A 23,404-nucleotide genomic window follows, 5' to 3' on the forward strand; every position below is an offset into this window, starting at 1 on the left:
CTTGAGTCAGGGTTGTAATATTTATATTGAATGCAATAAATGGAGTTTAAAATAATTAATTGTAAACTGGATTTTTATTAACATGCTGTTACTATAGATTAGGTTACTTTTTCTACTGCGTGATTAAATTGATCTTGAAGTTGATCTTGATCTTAAAAGTTAAAGTAAATCTTAAACAGTAGTGTAACTATAACTTGTATTGGTGGGAGGAGAGTGAATCTGATTGAATAAGTACACCAACCCATGCGGCAAAGAATAAATATAAATTCAAATAAATTAGATAAGCCTAATTTAAAGTAAAAAAATTTAACTGTGGTATTTCAAACAAGTTGGATACTGTTATAGGTATATTTAAAAACTTGTTAGGGTTTTTGGAGGTTCTATCCTCCTTATCCTCCCTTAGTTACACTACTGACCTTAAACATCTATAAAAAACATAAATCTGTATACAGAGATCTCCCCGAAACCGAATATAAACCATGCCATTGATATGTCCACATGGAAAGAACAGTTAAAGAAGAAAATTAATCCAAGATTGAAGGGTGTGATAAGGTCAAAATTTTTAAAACAATTTTCTTGACTGAAGGTAATTTGCTGTGGAAGTTTTCCTTAAAGGTGGCAACACTGAGCAAATGCTAAGTGATGAATTCCAAAAACAAAACACAGATTTGTAGTTAATGTAATTTTGACATCATGTTTTTCAATATTGGAAGACAAATGTTTTATTTTAAATAATACAATCAAAAGTTTTGTCAAGATACCTAACGTGTGATTCCAGAAATATAGTTTAAATAGATACAAAAGTTGGGTAGAAAGAATCTGATACATAGATTAAGTATGTAAAGCAACATTAAAATATATTTATATAAAAATTAAGCAACCTTTTTGACAGTGTGCTTACTGATGTAGATCAACTTTTGCAAAAAGAAGTATATACTTTAATTTTGTTTTGCTTTTACTAATATTTATTAAGTAAAAATTACAAAACCTTTAGCTTTGGGTTTGGTATATATTGGATAACCAAACCATAATTAACACACCTATTCCTAAAAATGGAATTTTTTTAACTTTTCTAGCACTTAACAAAAATGTAATAAAATATTCTCAACCTCTTTTAATGCTATGCACGCTCGCTCTCAGGTTCTTATATTTATAATTATATGAGAAGTATAATTATGTTAATTTTATAATCACTTCAACTACTGAGAATTCCAAGATAGAGTTGGTAAACAAATTCTAGACTCATTTATGGATTTATTGATGGGATATATGATGGATTTAATGTGGATCTCATCCAGTAATGTAAATTTTGTAATTCATCCAGACTGAACCACAATTGTGTCTTGTTGTGTCATCAGATTTCTGTGATAGTTTCCAAGTTGGACCAGACAATTTAACAATGTGAGAGGACATTGGTGTACTAATTTATTAGTACAGTATTTCAGTTAATTGCTCCAGGTTTAAATCAAATTTTAGGCATGGCATTTGCAAATTAAGTCATCTGAGCCTAACCTTAAGTATTGTAGTGAACAGTACACGCTAGGGATTCAAAACATTAGAAAATCAATGTGATTGTACAGTATTAAATCTTATTTCTACAAATATGAAAAAACTATTGTTCACATAGGACAAGAAGCGTCCTCAAAGGACCTTTGTGCTTGCTTCCAGAGTGACATAATATTAGGGTGGGTAAGATTGGGGATAGGGACCGACTTCTATTAATATACTCTGAGGAGGGATAGTGGGAACACTACATCTCAGTCATGTCACCTTGGAAGAATGGAAGGCTGTTCTGTTTTAGCCCCTCCAGTCAAACCCAGTCTGTCCTCAACCCAGCCACAAGTGAACCTTTATTCTGGGGAATTTAAAACACTTAATAACACAGAACTCTATTTGGAACATTGTTTACAGTGCAATTAAATGGCCAGACCTAGGAATTATCATTGGTATCACTAGTAAATTCTGTTGACTGGCAACGGTTAATAATCTCAATGAAATGTCTGAACCTCAAGGATATCTGGGTTTGGATTGTCTATGCTTAATATTTTCAAAGTGTTCTTCCTAGTGCTTATACTATTTATCTTTCCTAGTGTCTTCCAAATATTCATGAAGTTACTACTAAACAACAATATCAAATAACCATCAATACTGAAAATAATGGAAGGAAAGCACACTCTAAATATAAAATTGCCTGCAATATGAAAATAAATTAGTTACTGGCAAATAAGATCTAAGAGAAGGAAACAGATTTGATAAGCTATTGTAATTGTTATCATGGTAGTGCTTGTGGACAATTTGTGTATAACTTCACCAAACATGACTCCTGGAGCCCAAAACCAAACTCAGCTCCAATGTTTTCTATGTGAATTTGTAGTAAAAGTACTTATGATCTAATATGAAGGAGACCTATGCATTTTTCAACCTTAAGTGTACATCAGGTAGATATTTAAGTGTTCATGGTTAAAAGTAGGTAAAATAGTTCATGACTCTTATATTGTGTTTTGCATATATAGGGGCATTCCTGGTTCAGTTCAATTATATTTCCAATGTCACAGCTGAGTCTACCTTGTTTCCCGATCAAGAAAACATAAATATACATTTTTCAGAATTCTACTTTGGTCATAAAGTATTGACTTCTAGCCTTTGTCAAACACTTCCAATCCAAGATATTTCCAGTACTATAGTAGAGTTTGCGTTGTTATCTTGTGACATAGAATATATATATATTCTTGCAAAATTATAAAATCGTCCAATTTTTTCACCAGTAGTAATACAAAGAAAACTTACCCTATTAGAGGAGAAATTAATTGCAAAAGTAAAAATGTAATTTACCAATTAACATGTAAAAATTGTGCAATGGATTATGTTGGACTGACAACAAATCCATTGCACATAAGAATGAATAATCATTGTTGTTCGTCTAAAAAACAGGATGAAAAATTGGGTTCACAACACGCATTAGGCCACCAACAAAATTTTGAACAATGTTATGCACTGACAGGTATTTGCAAAGTACCCGAAGATAGAAACAAAATTGACTTAGAAAATTTAGAACAGGCACATCAGTTAATATTAAAATCAAAAGTACCCTTTGGTCTGAATAAAAGATGAAATGATCAATTGTTTTTATTATATATTATTTTTCTAAATTCATTCTCTGTTCATGATATTATTTATTTCTCTTTGGTGTTAACCACATGTTCAAAAATTCTTGTTTATTTATTTATGTCAGTTTTTATTTATTTACTTTTGTAAATTTTGTTGCTGTATTGTTATTTTGTATTATACCTTTTTGAAAACGGCAAAAAGCCGAAATATTAAAGGAACTTTGTATCAAGAAGTTTAATAATTGATATATATATTTATATATATATATTTAATATTTATTATTTATAATTTATTATTGTATTTATTATTTGTATATTTAATATTTTTCAAATTTAAATATAAACAATGTTTTTGCCCCTTTGGTAATCATCAACTGAAAGTGTCAATAGCTGTTTAGTGTCAGTTAACTTTGGTTTACGTTTTGTAAATATTATATTTATTTTCTCAAACTGTAAAAATATCTCAGGAAATTTTTCATTAAAACCTTCCTCTGACTTCAATGGATATTTAAAAAAAACGAATTATCCAACTTCGACTAGCCGTTCTTGATATAAGCACTTAGTAACACATGTAACGATTAATTATTATAATCGTTATTATCGTGTGTTAAAGATGAATCCGTTAATTGTCTGTACTACTCCAGAGTGGTATCAAAGCTAAATAACATACATTTTTCCTACACTTTTTATTTTCATCTCCTAGTTGATAGTAGCTTATAATACACTTTTAAAAGCAGAATTAAATATGGGATAATCCTCTAGGAGGCATTCTTAGACGGCAACCTCCAGTGAGCTATAGTCCTACAGAAAAAGGTGGTAGGAATGATGGGCGATATTGCACCTCTGGATAGCTATTAATAGTGAAACCTCTACAAATCTAAGTATACTTATCGGCAAAGCTCTTAACATAATTCATGTCAGGTGTCAATCTCAACTTTACTCAAAACAGTCACCATGATTGAACAACAAGACATGGATATGACTTCAATTTACCACTTTACAGTACATTATTTTCCAAGAAAATATCATTTGGTTGAACAAGATTGTTTGACGCTCTTCCAATCCATCTCAAACAAATGGATAAGAGGAAACGCCTTGGGGCTGCATTGTTGGCTCATGGAAAATTCTAATTACACAACCAACAAGTTCCAGGACTTGAAGTGAAGGATAACACTAATTCATTACCTGTAATTTGTTTTTTAAATGGTGTGTGTTCTGAACTGAAGTTTTTAAATGGTATTCTAAAGAAAAAAAATTTGCACCTAGCCTCAAAACCTCTATAATTATTCATTCTTACCAATAGAGATTATATAGTAATCACTTTGAAGGGCTTTAGTCTGGGAGAGTGTATGGTTTGAAAATAACAAATCACTAAATATCCTTAGGAACCCTAGTTTTTGTAACTAGAATGAACCATGGAATTTCTTCCATGACATCTTCAAACAACAACTTACCTGATTCACTTTTCAAAGATTTTGTTTCATTGATAAGAAATATTTTGAATATTTTTGTCTTGATCGAATTTAAATCTGGTGAAAGATTAGTAAATTGGTCAGGAGGGAAAACTGTAGATAATCCCACCAAAGGATATAGAGCTACGAGATGTAATATATGACGTTTGAACAAGCAATAGTATAATTTTTTAAGATTGTGTTTTAAATTAAACTAGCTGTTACTCGCAGTAAAACACACAAATTTCAAAATTAGTTGATTAATCAACTAATTTGATTCTTAGTTGATTAAGAAAATATAAATTACATATGTATAACACAATATGTATAAACATTTTAACACGTTTTTTCAAACTTTTATTTTCATACTATGTACATTTCGAAATCTAGGATTTCATCTTCAGGTACTAAGGTTAAGTTAATTATGAAAATAAATAATTAAAACCAAATTTTCATGTGTTTTTTCACTACCTTGGTGGCTAAATTTGTGTATTTAATTTTATATGTGATCAATGTATATTGTTTAAAAGTCTATTGAATAATAAATTTTTTGTTAGAAAATCTTTGTCATTTAATAATATATTATGATTAATTTTGGCACTTTTGTAAATTTCAAAATGTTGTAAAGTAGATAATAAGCGACGTTTTTTGCTTGTGTGTAAAATTTCAATATTCTTTTCGATGTTAGTGTATGTATGGCCGGTGTTATTTAAATGGCTGCATATTTTAAATTTGATGATGTTTTCAATGCTTTTATGTGTTGATTAAATCTAATTTTGAAGGATCGGCCGGTTTGTCCAATATAGTGGGACTGACAATCGTTGCAATTTAATTTGTATAATCCCAGATTTCGAAATGTACATAGTATGAAAATAAAAGCTTGAAAAAAAGTGTTAAAAGGTTTATACATATTGTGTTATACATATTTATCAAACACTTTTTGAGGCTACATCTCTAATATAAATTACATATGCAGAGCTGTGAAGCCTATTATAGTCAAAAATCAAATACTTCCGTTATGAAGGGAAAAGCTTTACTAAGTTCACACAATATTTCAAAATAATCGTTTACAAGGTTTAATGTTATAGAAGTCTTATTGTTTTTCGGATTGTAGTCTGAAAAAGAATGACTCATTGAGGCATGTTAGTGTTCATTCTTCTGTTTTTCCTTAAACCACTGTAAAAATGGCATATCACAATGTCCAACAAGTTCCAACTAGTTTCGAGTATCTTATGTGTAAACATTCACAGCTTTGTTCCTTAAGATGGATTTTATAACAGTGTCTAAATAGTATTTATAATGCGTTAGATGTTTTAAATTCATCACTGACACTATCTGGTGTAACAGATGTAAAATTGTCTTTGTGGTCTCCATTACACTACTGATCAAACACTGTTACAACATTTATAAGTAAACGAATGTTTCAGCCTCTTTGAAGAACTTCAGCTGAGGTGTCAAAAGCTGTTTAGTATTACTCAAATTTAGATTATGAAACATAAATATTAATTTTTTTCCAAATTCTAAAATATTTCGGGAAACTTTTCCTATCTTCCTCTTTACATAAATCTTCCTTGGATTTTAACTAATATTTTACAAAAAGAAATAGCCAAATTGGTTAAGCCATTCTCAATATTAGCCCTTAGCAACACATTTGGCGAATAATTTTTATTTATAAGATTCAACAGTAATTTCTATTAATACAAGCTCCTGTGCTATGTCTCACATGCCCTTCGAAAATTTATATGTCAATTGTGCATACTGTTTCTAATATCATCCAATATGTACATTTCTTCTTGAGTGTTTTTCTTGATTTAATTTGAATTTGATTGATTTTCTTGATATTTCAGCTTTTGTACTTGGAAGGCTCATACTTCAAACATTTAAGAAAAAGGGCAAAAACAAATGAAACAGTGGATTGGAAACTTTTTGGCAGAAGAATATACAGAAGGAGTCCCAACTCGTTGATGAGAAACATATCTCTAAAGAGGCTTTGTGAAATTTTTGTAACACAACAGTAACTTACTTGAAGGTTCTGTTATATCTTGCAGGAAGTTATGGAAAGCAAGAGATGTGGAGATCCTGTTACTGCAGATGGAATTTTAGTGGTAGCTCATCGATTTAGCTAAAATTTATGCTGTAGTACGTTATATATTTACACAGGAAATAAAAATCCATCAATTTGGGAATCACAAATGAAGTGTCCAATACCATTGTTATAGTCCGTACAGTGGCATTGTAAAGAACATAAAAGTTTAATTCATATGATTTTTTTCTTATATATTTAAATTAATAAATATGTTATAAATTCATTTTAATTTTGTAAAACGAAACAAATCCTGAATATTTTACAAATGTTAACTTCACTTTCATTTTATGTTTTTAAATGTTGTATAATATTTTCAAAGCAAACAAAATGACATTTGAATGAAAAAAAAGTACATCTTTAGATTCCAATAGTAGGAAGTGGAAATATGTTAAAAATCAAATTATTATATAATAATTAAATATTAGAACTATCCTTGAGCCTGTGATGGAGCAACAGCACCTTGTTCAATTATTTGTGCCACGAATTTTAGCAAATATTTTGTCCTGTGATTTCCTGAAACAGTTTTGTACCTGGCACATGTTTTGCAACATGTTGTTAACTGTTTTCATTTCAACAAGTCCTGAGCAATGTCGTCAGGAACATGTTGCAGGACAATTTAAATTCGTGGAAACAACACTTTAGGGCAAGTTTTGAGATACATTCAAGGGTAGTACTGTTAAATTGTGCTGTTTGAGGAATTGTTTGAATTATATAAAGAGAAAAATTTTTTCATCTTTTACTATTATAAAAGTAGGGTATATGTTATTTTCCATAATAAATACAAAATATTGCTATTGAAACATTACTGTATTTAAGTGCATACAATGATAGTAAGGCCAACAACACAATTTTCAGTTTTAATTATTGAAATGGTGAATTTGGACATTGTGTAATAAAAGATTGCCTCAAATTTTCATTTGGAGTAATTGGTTATAAATATTCCTTCCTCTTTATAAATAAATATAGCTCTGGTTACGCTATATTTATTTATTTAGTAATCAGAAAATAAATAAGGAATATGTTGTATTAGGGTGTTTGTCCATTTAACATCTCTAAATCTTCCTGGCACTGTCTCCCATGAAAACATCTGCCAGGTTCTGACAATTTAATTTCAATCAATACTTCTGTGTGTTAAGGATGCTTACCAATCTCCATATTGGAGTAAATTACACTTTAGCAGCTACTAAATCTTAGGTCCAGAGTTCACATGTGAGGTGTCTATTTATCTTCAAGGAATTAGACTAAAGTAGACAGGGAAGGGTCCAAACAAGATGGCCAAATGTTTGGCCTTGAATTGAGGAATTTTCCTATTGGTGGTCAGGACCTCCAATCCATCTCATTTCGTTTAGAAGACAACCCTATACACTTACCTTATTTTAAAAGATCCTTGTTTGACTGCAAAGTAACACAAGCTTCAATTGTAGAGGCAGGCAAATTCTGACACTGAAAATTCCTTGGATTCTTGCTTGCATTTCACCAAGTGCAAGAGAAAATTTGTCCAGCATATTTGCTTTCTTTCAGTAATATATTGTTAATGACGCATACCATACAGACCAGTATAATAATCTTGTTAAAGCCAATAAAAACTTATTTTTGTGCTTTATCATATATTTTTTAAATCAAAATTGAGTAGAGATAGGCTCATGAAGTAAATGACACTAGAGTTTAAAAGAAATAACTCTGGTTACAGATGAAGACCCAGATAAGAGAATATTCTGAACCTTCTTTCTATCACCTTTTACAACATGCAGGGTGTATGTCAGTAGTATTATAAAATACCTTTGTCCCACTATTGCACAGGATAAAATATACATGGAATGGGAGCTTGCTATATACTCGTATACTAATGGCTTCTTTGAAACATACAAAACTTTGTTTGCCTTTTGTATAGCCACAAGCAATCATCCCAAAAACAAATCCCTCAGGTGTATACATGTATTATATCAATCATCCAATGGATGAACCCTTAGGGCTCATTTTCACTTAATTAATGATTTACATTTATTAGTATAGCAAGAAAATTACACACAAATTATTGAAACTCAAAATATATTATAAGACATTAGTTGTTGCTCTAAATTGAGCATTATTTCCGATAATACCTGTTGATATCAACAAAGTGTTATCTTAGTGTTTATTTATTATGAGTTTAGATAGTTTCTGTTAAACATCAATAATTTTAAATGTGCTTGCCTACATTAAATATTAACTAGTAAACAAATTTACTTTTTTATTTTCAACACCACCATTACAAGGCAGTGCTCAAACCCAATCTTATTTCTCTTGTATTTGTCAAATCTCATGTCTCTCTTATCTCATGCTTCCTGATTGAGAATTATAATATGAATATTTAACCTCAACCTGCACTTTAATGTTTTCAAAAATGAAATGGAATGAGAAAAGATAAGAGAAAAAGAACTTCAGAAATCTACCATAACAAAAAAGATCAAGCAAAACTGCTCTCACAAAAAGATTTCAGTACTTGAGCGTAACATCCTACTATGATGTCATAAAGTGCACTGAACTCACAAAGTAATGAATGACTCATTTCCTACACTAGAAACTGTTGTATATCCCCCATGTGTGCTTACTATTTGGAGATATAACATATTTATAACAAATTAAAGATTACAGAAACAAAACTCCAGATACCTGACAAAAATTTGTGTTAACACACTGTTTTTGCCTTCAAATTATTTATAAAACAGAGTTCAATCCATAACATGCAAACTGAGGTAAAGCTGTATTACTTAATTGTTGATAATCACTAAAGATGATCTGCATTACGTTGAATTTAGTTTTTAACAAATTCCCTCAGTCTTTCCATACTTTTTCTATTACTTGAGATGGTGTCATCTGTCTCCTTTTAAATAGTATGAAGCAAGAAATGCTGTTAAGTGCATTCACTGTATAAATTATTATTACTTGGATCCAATCTTACAACAAAGCCAGAGGTTTATAATAAAATACACAACAGTATTTTTATGATGTTTATTTGAAACACATGTACACTTCTTTTTTAATATTTGAGTCGAATATTGCAAGATGTTTCCATAAAAGAGACTCAGGCTCCACAAAGCAGACATGTTCAAAGATGTTACAGTACAGAATCTAAGATAGCAGAAACTAGTATTAATACCTCTACTTTGTTATCAAATCTTTCTTATACTTGTATTATTTCTTACGATCAATATATTTCTTACATAACTCGCTAATGATTTAAGAATGTTACACTTGTCTTGGGGGCACAAATCATGATATGTTTTGATAGTGGTGTTTTTGTCGGGCCCGGCCTGACACAGTTTGAAAGAAGGCTGATGTGTCATCACATTGGTTCCTGTGACACGGCTGGGCACCAACCCTTGACACCAAACAAGGATTGAGGCTCACCAGTTGTAACATGCAGGCACTCGTAAGGGTCCAAAACATACAATGTCAAACAAAAGTCAAGTAGGAGTCATTCGTACGATAGTAGTCTCTGTACAAAAATAGACTGTAGTATCGGTTGTATCAGAAGAGGTGAACAGAAAAAAATTAAATGACGAACATTTAGTAAAGGACTAGGATCATATCATGTACTGGATTAGAGGTTAGGTGACAGGTTACACATTTAATGTTACAATTGTGAGTGAGCCTCAACTAAACCGCAATACAGTCTATGCCATCAACATTACTCCACATGAACAATAATAATTGAGTTGTTTCCGGATGAAGATCTTCACATAATTATTAAATTAGTATGTTACCTAACAAGACACTGAATATTGCTAGGTTATACGCTGTGAACTATTTGTTACATTCATGTGAAGATCTTCGATCACAAGACACGTTTAGAAGACCCTCTTCTTACACGATACAAATAGACATTGAAACGGGTAGAAACATTTATTTCTCCTAACCTAAGCTGATATGTATGTTTGGTGATTCTCACACACCCCTGGGGGGGTAAATGCCCCTGTACCTGGTTTGAGCTGAGTGTCAATGATGATAATTCACATGGCTCAGAAAAGACATGCAGTTATGGACGGATATTTCCACAGGAATCTCCACCGGACTGTGCCGTTTCGCTGTGCATTTTACACATTCACTTGTGCTACTACTGGCCACTCGTTAACTTTTAATGATTGTCATAGATGTATAAATCTTTATTTAAAAAAGTAACAATTTAATTTTATATCACAATAGTGTTACGTTATTTTTAATTTATTCATCGACGGTGTATTGTACATACGACGTGCTCTGAAGGTTCGTGCAAATTTGAAAATAGTAATAAAATTAACCAAATTGGTGTGACACTGAGGGATGAGTGAGACGTGAGTGGACTTGAGGAAACGGTACAGTCTCGGAGGATGTCTCCCCGTGTACGTCGGGAGTTTGACTCCAGTAAGGCCCTCAGCTACAGTTTCTCGGACAATTTGTCGATCGTGTCTGCCTTACCGGGTAGACTCAAATCTCCCGAATAACATTAATAACTACTAATCTACATTTTACATCACACCTTACACACACAAAGCATTATAAACTATACCTAAAACTACAATAATAATATATTTGGTTAACATTAAATACAAGTTTCATAACTTAACTCTGGCTTCGAAAGAGAAAGTTGCTCCATGCTTCAGGTCTTTGGTATATTTCGGACTGAGAAGGATATGAGTTAACCCTGACTATTGGCGGATCTAAAAACATTACGTTAATATGCTAATCGCTTAGGCTTCTTTGAGGTAAAACATTTTATAAATGCATAAATACTAACTAATTGTTGATTGGACTAATTAAATAAAATTAACAACAAAGCGATATTAAAATTACATATTTACATGGATTAAACAAATTTTCCATTGGTCTCAATTATACTGGCAAGGACTCTAAGGCAAAAGTTAAGCTCGGAAAAGTTAAATAAATAGAAGCAAAAATAATAAAAGCTCTTACTTAGGTACACTTTTGTATCACTTTTGAGATTCATGTCTTGAACTTTCAACCACTGAATATTTTGGTTGTAAATGGAATGCTTTGATACACAGTAATAATCAGTCATTTGTTGAAATAAATTATTCTTAGATAAGATGCCTTAAACTATCTTTTACATTTGTCACAAGTATAATCCATCTAACACAAATACGGCAACAACAGTGGTTTAATAGAACATAAATATAATAATTTATAACATATTTTGATGTAAGGTAGGGAAATAACAACAACAGAAATGTCAGAAATGGAATGGTTGATTTTAACACTGAATTACTAAATGAAATTGCAGACAGTGGCAGCATAATAATTCTATACTGACATTAATAAAAGTTTAATAAAAATAGTTATTGCGATATTGCAAATAAAGTGGTTGTCCTGGTCCAACAATCATTTGCTAAGTCAAATACAAATAGGTAATAATCTCCCTTTGTGAAACCAGTAAAAGTAATAAATAATTAAAACATTTTAATATTAAGCGAGAATACATTGGATAGCTCATTATTAAAAACTTATAAAATTAATTATGGTACATTCTTGATAAAAATGCTCCATATTTCAAAATTGTTATGTTGAAAATTATATTTATGTTACAATATAACACTATAATTAACAAAAACAATTGGACTTACATAGTTCATATAAGAAAAGTAAAGATTTAAGTAATTTAATTTATGTTAAAAATCATTTACTAATCTAGTTTATTTAGTCAAATTACTTGGGTACATCTGTCTGGGGTACATCTGTACATCTAGGATAGGGAATATTTTCTTATTTTGTTTATGTTAGTCTGGCAAGTCTCAAGGTGATAGTATTTTGTTGTCTTGGAAATGTCTCATGGTTAAAAAATATTCTATAAAAACATGGAATTATTTTAGATCCGTTTATAAAACTTTAGGTGTTTGTTAGTAAAAGATTCTGAGAAATACTATTGAAGTTTTATCAATGTTATAAAGTAAAAAATTAAAACTTGAGATTCAAATTAACTAATCAGTGACATGTAAAACAGTCTAAGAGATTTACTAAAGCTAATAATTCAATGTAAAAACTCGACCTGAAACTAAATAGTGTACTTCGAATTATGTGGGCTTTTGCTTTTATTGATTCGTTAATAGCGTGTATTATTATTGACTATACAGTAATTTTAAATATGTTCTTTTTCCATAATTGTTTGATGAAGGATAATACAGTTGTACGAACATGTTATGCTGCCACTTGAACAATAGGAACAGAATGGACTGAGTGTCACTACGTATATCACAGGTCCTTCATGTTGTTTTAATTTATATAGCTGGCTTCAGAGGCGGACCCAGAGGAGGGGACATGGGGGGCCGTGGCCCTCTCCGAGATTTTGGAAAAGACGTTTTTGAGGGAAAAAACATTCATTCTCGTATTGTAACGGCAAAAAAATTAACTTGAGTATGAGTACCTTTCTTTTTAAAAATTATATTTTTCTTGTATTTAAATGCAACATTTTCTGCTTTTAATAATGTGTAAACTAGAACTCAGGTGGCCCCCTCTGAAATTTACGACTGGATCCGCCCTTGGCTGGCTTTTATTATTATGTAACAGGTTGGGGTGACTGGGGTACATAGAAGAAACAGAGATGTATATATCATACTAACCCTCTTATCCATGTTGACTATATTGTACAGTTTACCTCCAAACACAGTATATTACATTTAATAATTTGTTTCACATAGCTATCAGATATGAGACACAACAGCTGTAGGCCTAATCACAAAAATATTCCATTTATTATATGCTAGTAGAAAATTTACAAGAAGCAAGGACATTTTGGGAAATTACAAATTCTTATATTAAAACGACAAAATGATTTTAACAAATTCAAAACCCCACGACTGCATTAGTCCTAATTTAGAATTTATTATGCTTTTGTATTAGAAAATATCTAGGACCCAGTAACATAGCAAATCCATTGTATTTGTTTAAAAATGGTACAACTTGTTAATTATATAACATTGGATTATACATTTAATTATTAACATTGTATTTTCAAAAGTTTTCCACATTAAAACATCATTGTTTTTTACTCATTATCAACAGGCCTGATTATACTGTTTTTAATAATTACCATTATTTTTATAAACAGTAGTTTTCATTGGTTTAAAATATTTCTTTGGAGTATTACTACACACTACAATATGCAATATTACAACAAACTACAGAAAATTATTGAAAAATTAATACAATAATTTAGGTAGAAGAAACTCTCTTTTGTGATTTTCAAAATTTAACAATAAGGAAGTAGTCAATTAAAAATATCATAAAATAACTCCATAGTACAAAAAATTAAAATGAAGTATTTTAAATAAGTTAATATGGATACAGTTTTAAAGACAACTTATGATCACACATTATCTTCTTATTTTTAATTTAAGTTATAAAAGTTTTGAGACATCATGTTATTTTACGTTCCAAAAATATCAGACGTCTGTTAATACATGTACACAAAACCAACTACTTTTACAATTCTATTTAGTAAATAGTTCCATAACAAAGCAAATCCTTGCAGGCATGTTATTAACCCATGAGATTGGTTGAATTTTCAAATTCCACAATGACATACAAGTGTTTCGCTCCTTACATGACTCCTCATTACTTCACATAACAGTGTTTATTTTGTATTGAATTCTCCTTTTATTGAGAAATATATTTACATAAAACCGGTTTGGAGGGAAACGTTGGTAACTTAAACAAGCCAGCCCTCTCGGAATAACAAGCCAACACAGTAACTTATTACATTAACAAGGAATTATTTGTAAATCTGCTATAAATTGATGAGGTGAAGTGTTGAAAAGAACCATTAAAGAAGCTCTGAAACACACTTAGCCTGATCACGATGACAACTTACAGTTGTCCTATCACAACAAAAGTTCTAAGCTCAACACTCAAAGAAAACAGCCTAGCATAGAATTAGTAGAAATTATCACCTTAAGTACTGACATACAAATATATACAGGGTGGTCGAGGGATCCTACTGCCTACAGACGTATGTGATATGTGCGTTCAATAGACACAGATCCCCGTAACCGTCAAATATCCATATATAATATTATTGCTATATGTATATAAGAAAATTTAAACCAACACAAAAAGCCCTTTAAAGGATACAAACATTAAAAATGTCAAACAATCATTATATGAAAACATGTCTTATATGATACACACCGGTCTTTGGTACTCACAACAATCAAAACTTTGGTATCAATGCAAGAAATTTTATTCCTAGCTTATCGTACACGAAAACAGATGGAATTAATACTGCAAATAAACAGCATTGTCTTGATAAAATGATAATTTTCTGAAATCAGCCAAATAAATCGTTCAGCAGGAAATGTACACTTCTATGATGACTAATTTTAAAATTCACACTTATCAAAGAATTATAAATAATTACTATGTTTAAAACATCAAAATCTATAGCGATGTAACAAAAATATGTCTTGTCAGTTATCACATACATTTAGATTTGTGTTCCTAAGATCTTTAACAATTAACAAAATAACATTAATAACATATAAATTATTGGTTCCAGCGATACAAAGGGAGGACTCACATCGTCGAACAGTTTCTTGATAAAGCAGCTTTCACCAGGTCCAAGCTGACATTTAACCTTCTAATATAAAACTAGGACACGAAATATTCGATCTAAACACAGAGTTATAGTTGTACAGTATTAAGACCATCCAATACCCACTAACAACAACAGTAACACAAAAACTAATTATCCTACCTTCAGACATCCTTCGTCGAGTAAAAATTTCAACTAAATGAAGATTTCATATTAAAAAATATTTCACTACATTTCTCTTAAAGCAGAGTTCAGAGAAATTCTAGAAGATTTTTATTAGACAGCAGTTATAACTCGTGTATAGTACATAACAAAATTGCAATATAGTTATAAATAGTACAGGCCTCTTAGTATTCCTCGTAAATAAATTTCAAACAATATCATCTAGAGCCTTATACGGGTTCCATTAATAAATCTATGTAGCATAACATTTAGGGCACCTTTGGTTTTTCAAAACTCCATCTAGCGATAGCTCTACTAAACATGGACTTAATTCTTTAAACATTTCTTTTTTTCAAAGCGCACTAACAAAAACTAAATTTTTAATATGCCTCTCATTCGATAGCAACAGTCAGTCTACTGGCTACTCAATGATATCCACTAGTTAAGAGTTAACTTGTTGCATAGACAAAATGAGATTCTACTAAAAACTGAGTTTGTCGTCAGTGTCCGTAACCGTATCCAGCCGAGAGCTCTACACTTTGGCCATCTCCACTAGAGGGCAGCACTGTCAGGTGGCGTTTCCTACCTGCGCTGCCTGTATGTAGTTGTAATTAAGATTGTCCATTCTCTTCGCTCCTGTAGGATCCCTGCAACAACGGTATAAGCGATTTGTGAAACATCGCAGTGAAAAGAGCCAGTATCCTATCTGTGCAGTAAACAGATAAACACTTCACATGCACAGTTTTATGGCATTGAATTGAAAGTTAAACTGAGAATAAAAGAGTGCTATGGATTGAAAATAATACAGAAAAGAAGCCAGCTTAGTTACTAAACACAACAGGCATATCATCTTAATCTTACCTAACCTTTCCCAGTTTTATTTGAGGTGTATAGTTTTCCTCACTCTTAATAAAGCTAATTTATAAGTTAAAAATAATATTTGATACGATCTTATTAAAAATTAATACCTTGAATGAGGAACTAATAATATTAGAAGTAATTTAGTGTTTATAAAACAAATGACCAGGTTTAAATAAAAAAACATCCTCTACCCAAAAATTATACATGTATTAGGGGAATTATAAGTGTTAGGTGAATTTTGCATGCATTTCAATTTATTATTATGTATATAATTTATGAGGATTGTTTGGAAAATGAGTTGCAGAGGCATTTTCGTTCAGTGCACAACTGGCAGTGCCATAGGGAAGGTCACTGTGTCATCCTAATGATCTAAAATAGTGTTCAAAATGACAATCGCAATAACCTCTCCTGCTGTCTGTGAGGTACATAGTCATTAGAGATCTTCTGGTAAAGAAAATGCAAACAAATTATCGTGAATTGTATTCTGTGTATGGAGAAGACATTATGAGCTATACTGAATTTAAAAGTGGTGCCAATGTTTCACGAAGAACTAATGTTCACGATAAAAAGTTAAATGGTCAGTGGTCGCTGGAGACTTTGCCGAACAAATCAAACATGTGTTTACAGAAAATCAAAGGTTCACAATTATTACAGATATGTCAAAGCATTATCCAGAGATATCAAAAACTCTAGTGTATGATATTGTGGCTGAGAAACGTGGATTTTGTAAATGTTGTGCCTGTTGAGTATGAAAACTCTGAAATGAGTAACAAAACTAAGAGAATGGGACCAGCTTGAAAATTTTTTTCTAGTGAAGAAGTTAACTCATTTTTTAATCACATAGTCATTGGAGATGGAATATGGGTTTCTTATGTAAGTTTCAAACAAAAAAGACAATCAATGGAGTGGTGTCACATTTCATCACCATGTAAACCACCGTGGTCGGTTACATGCATAGGTGACAATGTTCTTTAAAATGTAGTATATAATAAAAACTTGTAAAGTTACCTGTTTTATATATATTACAACAACTTAATTTCCAAACGACCCTCATAGATTTTATTTAAGATTTCTACTAAATAGCGTATCTTTCAGGCAATAATATTCAACTGCTAAATTATTCATTAACATATGCTACTTTCAGAAGCTACATGCAATTTTAATGAGTTGCAAAAATAAAAGCGGATAAGGTAAGAAGTTGTGACAAAGGGTGAAAAACCATGAGAATGTCTGACAAGAAACATTATTATTCAATATTCCTCAAGAATCAAGTGAATAAATATGATTATTTCGATGAATTTTACATTTTAGCTTCACGATCCATACATAGTTTCAGAACTTTTATGGAATTCAGGGAAGATTCTTCTACACTAATCGGGATCTATGTTGGTAATGAGAGGATGAAACGAACCTCGGACATTTTGCTTTTGGCGTACTCAATTCGAATAGCGCCCCGGTCGGAGGAGAGCAGGAAAGAGCCCTGGAGTGTAGACATGGCTTGGGCAGCGCAGCGCACGTCCTGGTACTCTACAAAGGCGACTGGGGACCCACCTTTGGAGTGCATTCGCAGACGAGAGAACCCAGGGAAGCTGTGCACATAACAACAATGGTAGGCTGTGCAAGGTCAGTGATGGCTGTGCACTCTGGGGAGGGTGAGGGGAGGGGGCTGCAGAATATATCGCGAGATGAAAACAATAGTTAACCAAATACAACCTAATTTTTTGTTAAAATTCATTTTCTTGCACATCTATCAAAATAAATTTATAATGACACCGTTCTTCTTTTCAAAAATTTGTTTAATTCCTTAATAAATAAAAAAGTTTTTCAATTTTCAAAAATTGTTGTTAGTACCATGTAAAAATTGTTAGTTTAAAATATTAAACTCAGTCATAATGTACAGTAGTCCCTCAGTTAAGGAATCCAAAATGGCAGATTGGAATTAAAAAGGGACTTAATTTTTTTAAGTGAAATAGTGTTTTTATCCTGTATAAGAAGGTTCACATTAAATTTCACTGTAGACTTACATTTATTATTAAATAATTTTTGGAACATGTTTGAACACACAACTCAAAATGGCAAATGTGTAAGAGCTTTAAAAAACAGTGTGTTGCTAAAAAGTTATGGCAAAGTCAAATTGGTCAAAGTTTACCAATGCAAACAACATAAAAATGTATAAACAATATACATAAATATGCATTTACAGAATAATCACGATGTGAATTCACTAATGGGGCAACAAAAGAGAACAAAGAAGAATTCTCTGATGATCTTCTTCAGACCCGGTTTTACATTCTGTTTCAGGAAACAACGAAATACCAACCATTGTTGACATTGTTAGAAAAATTGTACATCTTCTTTGGGCTTTATTTATTTACAGTAGTTCAGGCATGCTGAAAAAAAAACCACCACCTGTAAGGGTTAGGTAACAAAGGGTCTACTGTACTGTACACAAAATTTTGTTTGTGATCTATCCGCACTGGGCATAAAATCAATTCCCAAAACATTTAATTATTTAATTAATTTAATTATGAAACCAAAACTATTTTACTCCACACATGCAGTGGGTACTCGATAACACAAAGATTTATCATGGCAATTTACCAATGCTGTAGCAATTGATAACATTTTTTTGAGAAAAATGTAACATACTGTTTTGTATTTCATACTGAGATTTAGAGAGTATTAAATTCAGACGATGCACAATATTTCAGAAGTTAACTGTCCAGACTCATATTTGAGTAATTGTTTCATTCAATAAACTGTTAAACAATGAAATAATTATTGGCTTTCAAATTTGTCAAATTTGAATTTATTACCAATATAAAAGTTCAAAGTTATAGGGATTTGTGTTTCAAATAGCTGGCGTTTTGTCTTTGGTTTTTAAAAATTTGGATTGTAATTTTATACTATTAAAACAGTATTATTCGGGATCGATATAAATGTATTCTTGTTATTAAGGAACTGGTAAAATTGAATGTTTATGGTAATATTAGAAAATAAAATGTAACTTATTTAATTTTTGTTAGTGTTTCTGAGCAGTATAACAATTAGAGAAAGCATATAATAAACAACTCTCATTATGATATTTCTTATCTGACAGAATTTCTTCTTTTAAAATTATTTGAATCAAAAGAGTTCTGTATGCTTATTTTCCTAATTTTTTAAGAATAATAAAGAAAAGCAAATCCTTAAATTCTTTCAAAGAATACATAAAAACTGTAGTCTTAAGAAATTGTTGCTCCTAATAATCAAATTTAAAGCAATTTTTCAACATTCTAAAATTATATGTATTTCAGCTGGCATAAACAAAATGAAAACAAATAGATAAATATTTCAGAGAGCTACGTCTTAAATGACAATTAGGGTGTAGATTTAAAGGTTATTGTAGAGACAGAGTGCACAGTCAGCAACAATAAAGAAGTGAGTGGTGTGGTGAGGGTTAGTGAACGGTGTGGTGCGAAGGCAAGGGTAAGTCTACATAGTGACATGACAAGCCTGGTGACATGCAAAACAACCACTTAGACTACTCCCCCACCCTCTAGCACACCATTCCACTAACACTACACACACTGCAGGGTGACAGAACTTGGGATCTATAATGACCCTTCTTGATCCCCTCATCACTTCTTGATCCCATGCGCAACAAACTTCTGCTGCGTGTCACTTATCCCTGCTTCATTGTCAGATAAACTTACTCAGAACTAACCATTATCGAATGTATCGTTCAATGAAAGATTAGTTAATCGTATATAGAGAAGTGGAAACTATTAATCGGTTAGTTGCTATAAAGAGAAATCATAAACTACAAAGACACTGTAGCTTTTGAAGATTTATTGCATTGAGGAGCGAAAGAACCGACTTAGAGATAAACCAAAATAGGGCAAAGTAATTTTTTTAATTAAAAAGAGACAAATCTGGGATGCTTTATTAGCGAAGAGACAATAACATGAGGCGAGTAATCCATCAACAACTGTCATAATTAGGAACTAACTCTATCATCCATTACAAGATGGATGGATGGATGGGCCCTGTGACCCAATTCATATCAGTTTGTCAGCCTTGTTTTATGTCACTATTTGTTGATGAAATGTGCAGACAGCTGAGTTTATTTAGTGCATTGCCCTAAGATAGTAGAGAAAATAAGCTGTCTCATGGAAACTTTGATATACAACAATATTTATTTACTGAAAATCATAACGAAAATTTGTTACAGAGCTTATTACATGGTTATTATGGTAGTCTACGATAAACATTTATTTTTGTATTAAGCTGTTAGATAATAGTAAGAGGTTGTATTTCATGCAATAAATTTTATGAGTTGAGAACCATTTCATCATCTAGCAAAATTAGTTTCCATAGCCAGTTTTGCTGTTTTGTGTTTTAAATCTTTAATAAATTTGATTTATTTTCAATACTGAATAGATTGCCATCATAATAAACTAAAATCATAATTAAGGAAAAAAGGACCAAATTAAACCATTTTATTTTAAATCAAAAAATACATTTAAGTTAACATATTTTATAATATTAGGAAAATTTACTGGTTTGGCTACATGCAATTTGCGACCACATTCTACATCTGAATCCATGTTTATTTAAGTAGGCAGACAGAACATGTTTTTTACTACTGCTCAGTGTGATAGTAAACTGAGCTAACCTATCCAATTATACATTTTGAACTAGCCTGTAACAAAATTAAATTTGTAGATTTATCACATTAAATTTAGGACTTCCATCAGTCTAAGAAAGTGTTTCTGAAAAACTATTATACTTTTATGAATATATATATATATATATATATATATATATATATATATATATATATATATATCAATGTCAATTATTGTCCTTACTTCCAACAAGAGTAACAACGGATCTTACCTCAACAGAATCTTAGTTTACAAAGTAACTTTATGTACAAATCTCCTCAATGCACAGTTATAATATTTTAGGAATAAACTAAGGGAATCGTTAATGCCACTCCACAACTAGTTCACAAATACTTACCCTCTATGAAAACGGTTTGTAGATATTCAATGAGAGAAAGGATGCTGTGTGCAGAAAGTACGGTCTACTGACCTTGCGAATATCTCCTTGAGCTCATGCTCCGAGACGAACTGGCCAAGGTTGGCCACGAAGAGTGTGGAGCACGGAGCTGTGCTGCAGGGCTGAGAGGAAGGCGAGGAGCCCACTGGTGAGGCTAGCGCAGGCGACGGCAGGAAATGGGGCAGAGACGCATGCATGGCGGTCAACGCAGCGGTCGGGTGTGGGATAGATAGAGGAGGCTGCAACATAACATTACTTAGCTACAGCAAGAGATCACATGACGAATCACACTATATAAATAGAATTGCATGAATCATTGAGGTACAAAATTACTTATTCAACTTTTAAACCACATACTCTATCTACTTTTTGTAATAATTAAAATTGATTATATAAAAAGTCTTTAGTGAAATATATAAAAACATGATACTCTTTATATATATATAAAAAAATGTTTAGAACAAATTTTTTTTAAATTTAGATGAATCAAGAATACATTAATGTACCAAAATGTTATTTACAAATTTCATAACAAGAGTCTTACACATCATGACATCACTTTGTTGTTTCTTTATTAAGATTAATGTACTTATTTTGAAATAAAAGTGCACCCCAGATTTCATTTTCTTCGTAGAGTTTTGTCAAATTTATAAGTGAAAAATAATAAAAACAGTGTATTAAATGTGCAATGTACCTTTGGTTATACGAACATATAACCATATGAGCACATATAATGAAGGAATGAACTTATGTTACGAAATTCAAGGAGTGAGTGAGTATTTAAGTCAAATACAAGAGTATTTTCCTCTGTTAGTTGCTTAGTTTAATTAATCAATTGATTACAATTAAATTATGTTTGGTAGATTCAAAATTGAGATTCCTCCCTTTATTTACAACTAGTTATTGTTCTCCATTCGTCATTTTCATCAAACCTAACCCTACTTTTTTAAATGATTACCATTGTTAGTTAACTAACAATATCGGAATCCAAGTTTTTCAATATCAGTGTTACACTCATCAGATGCCAATCACTGAAGCCAACAAGTTAGAGTTCCCTTCTTGGCTTTGGAAAATTTTGTTTCAGAATGGCAAACATTAATTGTCATATTTCAAATATACAAACTCCTGTTGAGCCATAACAGATTGTTATTAAAATCTTTAAAAAGAGAACATTATTTATCTCTTGTATCAGGGGTCTTATGAATCTACCTTTAAATCTATCAAAGCCAAACATTTCCCCAAGAAAAAGTAGAATCTCATTATGAATATCACACTTTGATTTTCTATCATGATAGTATCCAGGAGTCCTCATGATGAAATTTGGCTACAAAGTAAACTTGACTTCAAAGGAATGAAAATTTACCAGACTTAGGCCAGAACAGTAGATTATTGAGGTCTTTGGGTGGACTAGCGCACACATGTTCCCTATGTTGTAGACGACTCTTGCAAGTCAAATTTTATAACCGGTTTAAAATAAAAATAATTAAATCAATTTACACAATTACAATACTAAAAACTTCAATTCCTGCACATAATTTGAAACAATATATTTATGAATACACTAAATCAATACAAAATATTTGAAAGAATGAAACAAAAATATATCAATGTGTAAATATGGAAAAGAAAAAATTAATAATGTTATTGAATATCAACATAGCAGTGAAAGAAAAGGAAAAGTTATGTGGAGAATGCAGTTGAATAATGTGATGAAGTCTATTTCTAATTGTGATATACTACTAGCATGTATTTATATTACAGTGAATGGTAGAGTTTGGGTATAACTTGAATTGAACTTGGGCAGAACAATGAATTTTTGCTTTGTATTATGTGCATATGTGTAAGTGATTAGGGGTTGAAGTTTATAAGAAAATGCAATAATTGATATTACAGAACAAATAAATATTTGGTATAAGAAGTGGTTGTCCTTCAATTCAAATACCCTGATGCAATTGAGGAAAATTATTTTCAATGTAAGCATTAAGGATCTCACAGATTGTATAGACGGAATCAGTAAAAAAAATCGAATCTAATCAAATTAATGCTTTATTTCTGCAACAACTGTTTTTTTACCCCAGTAACCTGGAGTTTACCTAAAGTGGTAGGTTATTCAGGATAGGTAAGGTTG

At 31.2% G+C, this 23,404-nt stretch overlaps 1 protein-coding gene across 3 annotated transcripts in view; it reads right to left on the reverse strand.

The window, feature by feature from the left end:
• Positions 1-9,621: 9,621 nt before the first annotated feature.
• LOC124352903 (protein couch potato) overlaps positions 9,622-23,404 on the reverse strand; it is a 545,484-nt gene continuing 531,701 nt past the window's right edge. For 2 of the 3 annotated variants that reach the window (XM_046802629.1, XM_046802628.1), the window contains exons 7-9: positions 21,310-21,515; positions 17,642-17,819; positions 9,622-16,016 (exon numbers count right to left, since the gene is read on the reverse strand). In XM_046802629.1, coding sequence (XP_046658585.1) covers positions 15,981-16,016; positions 17,642-17,819; positions 21,310-21,515 — 420 coding nt within the window. In that variant the 3' untranslated portion in view covers positions 9,622-15,980. The remainder of the gene's footprint in view (positions 16,017-17,641; positions 17,820-21,309; positions 21,516-23,404) is intronic. The other variant, XM_046802630.1, reaches the window with a different exon arrangement.

Source organism: Homalodisca vitripennis, chromosome 1 (assembly GCF_021130785.1).
Source record: "Homalodisca vitripennis isolate AUS2020 chromosome 1, UT_GWSS_2.1, whole genome shotgun sequence".
NCBI lineage: Eukaryota > Metazoa > Arthropoda > Insecta > Hemiptera > Cicadellidae > Homalodisca > Homalodisca vitripennis.